Below are 7457 nucleotides of genomic sequence, written 5' to 3'. Positions count from 1 at the left end.
CCTGCTGACTGCAGAGCCACTTGGCTTGTTCATCAGGGCTAGATGCAATCTGCTAACTAACACATGAAGAGATTGATCTAGTGGGAATCTTCAGGAAAACAACAGATTTCACCTAAAGAGACAAGGTAAATAGAACACAGAGACACTATCTAGAGGAAAAATTGCCTCAATGATTCTTCAAGACTCACCCCAGAAGACTGTTGATTCTGTGATAGCGCCAAACGAGCATGGCCTCTCCGAATCCTGCGTTCCACCTCTGCAAGTAAGCTCTGTAAGTAGCGTAAGAAGTCTCTTTCATAGCCCACTTTCATGAAACGAGAGCTCTTCTCATACCTGGAAAATATTTTAAGAATTAAAGCTCATATCAATTCATAATATACGAAAAAATAAACAACAAACCTGCAATGTTACATTCTTGCTCAAGGTAAAAAATAATATGTATTTCATAACAAATTTCAAGCATTCTAGAAACACCATTTGCATTTAAACATCATTCAACATACTTACTGTTTACGTAGATTTTCATCATGAATTTTTTCACAAGGACCTAAAAGGACCACACAAAAAGTTTAAGCTTGCATTCTTGAATGTTGCTTTCACATTACATCAGCATTTGTTTGTGCACCACGACAGAACAGAACTATAAACACCTCTCACGGACTTTCATGCCTGCCTTTCTGCTTCCTTTGCTTGGAGTTTGAAAGACACATTAAACAAAAAGAATGCCAATATGGTTTAGTAATCATAACATCAAAGGAGATTTCAAATGACACACAAGTCTTGACATAATATAGATTTTCCAGATCAAGTTCTGTAATAAACTGGCTACTTGAAACACTCATCTTTAGAGTAAAATTAGGAGGCACGTGGCCTGAGTTCATTAAGGCAATCATGTTAGAATTCCTCACTTTCCCTAACCTATCAAACTTGTCAGGGACTTGGAAATTAAGATGAAGCAGCCTGTTTTTCCTAGTTACCATCTCCAAACTAAACTGTCCACATACCATCGCCTGAAAACTACTAGTAATATAGCCATGGCCTTCATTAATAACTATTACTGTAAAAGAGAAGCTCACTAACGTATGCCCACACAAAAATAAGTTAAAACCCTGCTCAGGTAGAATAAATCAAATTAGAAGCCAGCACTTCAGGAGGAGAAAACCACTCCACGCCCAATAATTTAGCTTACACTCTGAGGACAAAAATAAAAACTAAACCAAAAAAGCTTTTTCACTTAGAGGAAGTAGGATCTGAAACAAATACTGGTCTCAACATGCTATATCACTGATAATGCTTTAAAAATAAAGTCTATTTACAAAGTGTTTTGACAGAGCATTAATCAATAAAAATATAGTCTGCAAACAGAAGTTCAATTGTAATTAGTTGTAAGGACATACAAATTACAAAAGTTACAGACTTACCTAAGTCAGAACGGGTATTTGTAAATAATTCAGCTGGGCAAAAGCCACAAAGGTAGTATTTACAAACCTGATAGAGAAGAAAGAACAGGCATCATTATTTCATCATGATTTGGCAATTCTGGGAATCACTTGTTTTCTAAAATAGTGTTAAAATTCCCTTTGTAGACTACTACATTTCTGAAAATTTTACACATGTACACCCCCTATCTCTGTGTTGGTTGGTATCAATAAGTGCTACAAGGTGCATCTTCACGACAAAACGCCAAAAATCCTACTTTCCACTGTAATAATGGCATCACTTAATTTTACTGCTCAATGTTCAAGTTAACTGGAAAGCGTCACCTATTTGTAAATACAATATCTTATCTAGTATTTCCAGAGGAATAAAGTAAAACCAGACTTAAAAACGTTACAGAGAAATTCCTTAGCCATGAAAACCTACAAGGGAACCTCTAAGAGAACATCTGCCAGGAAGCCTGAAAGCGAGTTCCTCTCAGCTTGCCTGCCAGAGCCTGCTCGGAGCCCGGCCTCCCGCTGCTGGCCTGGAGAGCAGGAGCCGGCAGCAGTCAGACACCCGGCAACTGCCCCAAGGCGTCTCAAGGATTCTGATGTGCATTAAATGACTTAAGAACACATAAGATAATTAGCCAAAAGCTTCCCCATTCCACTGCCTTTTAAAATCTCTACTTAAGAATGATATGCAAAGAAACGCTGTATAAAGGCAGCCAGAGAAGATATTCATGCCAACTAAAAAAGGGAGTTTTTTTCTACACAGTCTATTTTTACGTTAGCAAGTCAAGTTCTTGTTGAGAACAGGAAAAAAACCCAAAAACCAAATCCACAAACTAAACACCAGGAAGTAAGGAAAAAAACAACCTGCTAGTTTAGTCAGTAAATACTTAACATATGATGGGATAAAACCAGCTTTTGTTAAAAAGATTATTCACCCTCATCCATGAGCACGGGCTTAGCGCTACTCCAGTTGGTCAGTTCTTGAAGTCATAACACAGAAATATCTCCTGTCTATCCATCCAAACGGCCAAAAAGATAAAATCAAAAATATTTTCACCCCATACTTCATAAACAATCTTAAATAATTAATTCTTCAACAGACCCTTCCTCTAGATGCGATATGATTGCCAGTAACTTAAGTGCCAATCCAAAACTACCCTGAACATTCTTGTAACATCCCTTTTATATCAATTTCTAATATTTCACAAATATAATAATTAGTACTGCCTATTACCACTTAGTTCTAATACATCTGACATATAGGGTGGACAAGGATTTGCAATGCATTATTTCTTAAGACACATTTTGAATTATTTTAACAAATGGGGGCAAGGAGAGAGACTCAAAACGTACCCCACACCGACACCTCACTGAAAGGCCTGTGAAACAGCTGATCAAATTAGATCAGTCCAATTTATTTCTCCATGCTAACATCCCGACTGCAAATCAGACTAGAGAAGTCCAAACGGTACTGACTGCTTTAAAGATTGCACAGAAAAACAACCAAGCTTTCTACTGTGAAGCCATGGACACAAAAAACAACCAAAATCTCTTTTACAATATAATTTGAATATCTCTCCCATTACTCCAGTTAGGAGATCATGGCACATATCTGAAGCGATTTATCAAGAACAGTTAAGAAAATACCACCAAAAAAAAGTTACTGACCAAAATCTAGTTTCAGAAAGTGCTCTCTTCTCTGAAAGAAACAATATCCCTTGTTTCAATATGAAAGTGTTTCGAGGGAGAAGTTTCTGGGATTAACTCCTGAACTAGTCTATAAAAATATAATTTCTCTCTACATTCTCTCTCTCCTCATTTTCTCATCCTGACATCCAAGTATTAAGGTCAGTGAAAACACATTTCCCCCAAAAAATTTCAGGGATTAATCAGACAATTTCCCAAGACACGGAAAGAACAATAACAGTCTGGCCATATTATGTGCAAAAAAGGTTGTAGAATGTCTTCCATCAGCTCAGAAAATACGCAAACAAGCCTGTAACAGTTTTAAAACAAGTAGCAACAAAACAGGCAAAGGAAAATTATTAGAGGCAGAAGTATGACAAAAAAAACCCAAACTGAATAAACCAGTAACAGAAATATTTAAAATTATTTCATGAAGCTGCACTGCTAGGAAAAGCCCCCTCTTACAAGCAAAAATTATAGTAACCAATACTAAAACACCCAGCTTAAACATGTGTCACACACTGTATTAACATATTTAAACCAACAACAACAAACCCCACACACAGACAGAAAAGCTGCAGTAATTTTCTCCTGACTAGCTCTGGATGCTACAGTACCAGTGAATTACTTGACATTCTCCCCTAAGCAGCAGCCTGCAGAGAAATACTCACATTAGAGTGGTTCAGACTAGTGTGTCTGCAGCAATTTTCTCCCTCTCTCATACTTATTTCATTGTGCTCTTCACCTGATTTTGCTTCAACAGGAAAACAGCACTTCAGAGAATCTTGCAGAATCCTGAAAGGTATCATTCTGGCTTGGCTTCACCATGTGGAACATCTGCCTTGACAGGCTGCAGATGCCAGTCAGCTGCTCTTACGGTCGGCCTTAAGTAATTAATGAGTAAGAATAGTAAGGGGCAAGAAATGGCAGAAGCATCCCAGAGCCATTAAAGGACTGAGACAGAGGGGATATGCTTCAAATGGCATTCCTCACCCATGGCTTATCAGACCACTCCGCTTACCACGAGTCAGAAGTAACGGGGAAATTCACTCTGTGCCTGCAGAAACAGAGCAACGGGCAGTTCAGGTAATGAGCCCTTACTCCCTTCTGCTAAACTGTACTGATGACTCTACTGTCAAAAAGATGTAACGGAGAGGAATGTTACTGTGAAACTATTGCAGCAGGATTAGCCATAACGTCTCAAAGCCCTTAGGGTCTACATTTTGATAAGACACTAGAACAAATACGGACAGACACTTAGGACTTTCTACTTTTTCATCTCCAATTTACTACTCCTTGAAATCTTAGAGGTGGAAAAGTATTATCCTTCACCTCACAGCCGACAGCAAGAACGGCTGGCTCTTCCAGAGCCTGTGAACCAGTTCAGAGTTCTCCTACACAAAGGAACTAGTGACAGCTCTGTATCATTAACACTTCTACATTAAACCTGTCCCTCTTCCGCAAGACATTATTTACCGATGAAGAAGTATCAGTATAACCGTAATAAACAAATTACGCAAGCAAATTCCTTTAGGCAGGCAATTCCTACTAAAAAGGCTCAGAATAAAATCTGGCAGGCTGTGGCTTACTCACTAAAAACTAGAAAATTCCTTCATAAAAATCAGTTCTTTGAAATCATTAACATTTGCCATTAACTCATCATTTTATGTGCAATGCCCACCCACCCAAAACCAAACCAAACCAAAGTCCTTCTGCCAAATCGCACTCTGAAGAGATAGCCTTCCATTTCTAATATTCCTCCAAAACAAGTAATGCTTAAGTCTTCCCCTCCTCACCCCCTGGAGAATTAAGTTCCACAGTCCTACCTAGATGCAAACCAATTTAGGTCTTTGGCATTAAAAAAAATACAAGTGTAACACGTTATGAGCAGCTAACACCATCAAATCATACTTTAAATAGAGAACCTACATTTTGCGAGACTGCATTCCTATCAGAGATAACGTTCACAGTCGTTCGGCCGTAATCGCTCTCCACCTCTCCCTACTTTCTGGAAACACTGAGTTTTCTTTGAAGGAAACATCACGTTCTCAAAGCCTTATACAAAGCTGGGGAAGTCCATGCTGGGTTTTCTTGTGCTTCAGCACAGCCTCAAAACTCTTACACAACTGCTGCTTCCACATCAACTTGTTTTGTGCAGGTGACACATTAAAGCAAGAATGCACGAATCAATAAAGTTACCGTTCCAGAAATACACTTTGTCTGCAGATATGACAGTAAGCAGTAAGACTAAAATATATGATCTTAATAATTTCCTCCTGTACACAAAACTAGAATTCATCATCTAAGGATGTGCCGCAATGCTGAAATACACAGCAACAGGGATTTTGAGTTTTCAAGATTAAAGGCTTTAATCATGTCAAAGTGTTAAAAGTAAGAACTTAAGAACAAAAGGCTTCACAACGGAACAAATGCTCAGCTATCATGCGCTCTGCTTTGACACCTTCAAAACAACCACTCCTACCTGGCATTTCATCGCACCCTCCATACAGTTTTTGATACCCACCTAGATGCAATTTTAGAGTCAAGCTTGTTTTGATAACCTTCCATATCTAAAACTGACAAAACGTGACATAAAATCTTTAACTTTGGAATGAAAGGGCTATACTGGAAAAGGCTACATGTTGATCTATGCCTAATTTTACAAGAAATTACATTAGTGTATGTATTTCATCTGAAAAGCGAAAAGCAGTCAAGTAGATGAATTAATGTTACTATATGAAGCTTATCTGCATTTCCCGTCTTTGAAAAAGTGTCAGCATTGCAAATTTAATCTTTAGGCGATGCTGGAAGACACACTGAAGCACATGTTTTAACAGAAGTAATTTTTTTTTTAATGAACTCATCAGCTGACTATAGGAATCTCCGAAGACATTCCTTTCAGAGAGGTTGTATTCAGTTATGGTCCTATAAACTTCATAAACAGAAGCAGGAACAGAGCAAGCAGCTGCAGCTTGCGCACGACTAAGTGCCTGTGAATTTCCCTTAGACACAGGACAGCTCTCTGCTTCCTGAACTCTCAAAAACACTGGGGGGAAGAAGAGACAAGGCCCCATTTCTGAAACAACAAAACTGAACAACAGCTTAGAGACATTCCTACGGTTACAGGCAATCTCTTTGGCCTAAAATTGAAAAAGCTGTTCACTTGAACATGAAGAAAGTAATATGAACTTGATTAAAGACAACGAGGCGTGGAAAAGAAATAAATCTTTCTCCCCTTAAGAAACAAGTAAACCCAGGACTCTTACTTATTCTAACAGGACCAACATGGCTCAAGCCATTTACTTCGTATTTCCAAAGTTAAACAACTCCTTCCTGAGTTCAGAATCAGAAGAAAATATATAACTAGGCACCTAATTGAATAATGGTATTTGGTTAATGAGAGAAATCTAGAAAGTCATTAAGAAGTCATGAAAACTTCTTGAACTCACAGTTTCCTCCTGAAGTGCACAGTTCACCTATATATTGGATTTTTCAAGCAAGGTGGGGGCAAAGTTCCCTGCACTTGCAAAATCTAAGGGAAAACATATATTTGGTCCTTATTTCATGCATTCCCAGACAAACTAAAACATGCATTAGCCATCTTTAAAATTAAAAACCCTTTGTTTGAATATGTGAAGTTCCCACCCCTGTGATCAAGACACAACTTAGAACCTCCAGAAGCAAGCACTTCTCCCTCCTCGCAGTTTAACATCTCAAGAAAATGCTAAGGCAGGGAGAAGAGCTAAATGCTTTTTACAGCTTAAACCACAGAAATTCATAACACACAGGTAATAGATAAACTATTCTAACTGCAACACTCTCTTTTAACACATACTGTAGCTCAAAAAACATATAATGAACGAGGAACAGAAAAAGTGTTTCAGCAGTGTTCATGTCTCCCAAAGAGGTAGCTACAGGAACTTTACGTACCACTGGGTTTTTTTGTGAAAAAACTTACAATATGACTACAACTGGCATCACAATTCATTAAAACTCAGCCATATATGGGGAGAAACCCCACCAAAAAACAATAACAACAGTAAGAATAATGATGATGATGATATTAATAATCTTGTTCGGGCTTTTTATTGCAGAAAATTAATGAATCACCTCATTATCAAAGCATAAATTAGCAGGACTAAACAACAGGACAGTTTAGGTTAGACCCTCCCCCAGGAGATGTGGAACTCCTTTGACTGGGTAAGTCCGCAAGGAATCAAGCTTTTGGAATCAAGCTTTTCTTCGCAGAATCCTCAGTTTCAAAAAGTCTCGTGGTTCCACCTGGTGCTACAACCTCCAGTTAAATCAGTGTCTGTACTCGCCCGTCTCCTTCCCCAA

The 7457-nt window shown here is 38.3% G+C and overlaps 1 protein-coding gene across 2 annotated transcripts in view; it reads right to left on the bottom strand.

Annotated features, from left to right (window-relative positions):
• The window catches only part of LUC7L3 (LUC7-like 3 (S. cerevisiae)), a 12505-nt gene extending 11021 nt beyond the window's left edge, over positions 1-1484 (bottom strand). For both annotated transcript variants that reach the window (XM_009868169.1, XM_009868168.1), the window contains exons 1-3: positions 1422-1484; positions 508-547; positions 189-333 (exon numbers count right to left, since the gene is read on the bottom strand). In XM_009868169.1, the coding sequence (XP_009866471.1) occupies positions 189-311 (123 nt within the window). In that variant the 5' untranslated portion in view covers positions 312-333; positions 508-547; positions 1422-1484. The remainder of the gene's footprint in view (positions 1-188; positions 334-507; positions 548-1421) is intronic.
• Between the last annotated feature and the right edge of the window lie 5973 nt (positions 1485-7457).

Source organism: Apaloderma vittatum, unplaced genomic scaffold (assembly GCF_000703405.1).
Source record: "Apaloderma vittatum isolate BGI_N311 unplaced genomic scaffold, ASM70340v1 scaffold1324, whole genome shotgun sequence".
NCBI classification, from domain to species: Eukaryota; Metazoa; Chordata; class Aves; order Trogoniformes; family Trogonidae; genus Apaloderma; species Apaloderma vittatum.
The sequence above is the reverse complement of the archived record's forward strand: the minus strand, read 5'-3'. Positions and strand labels throughout refer to the sequence as shown.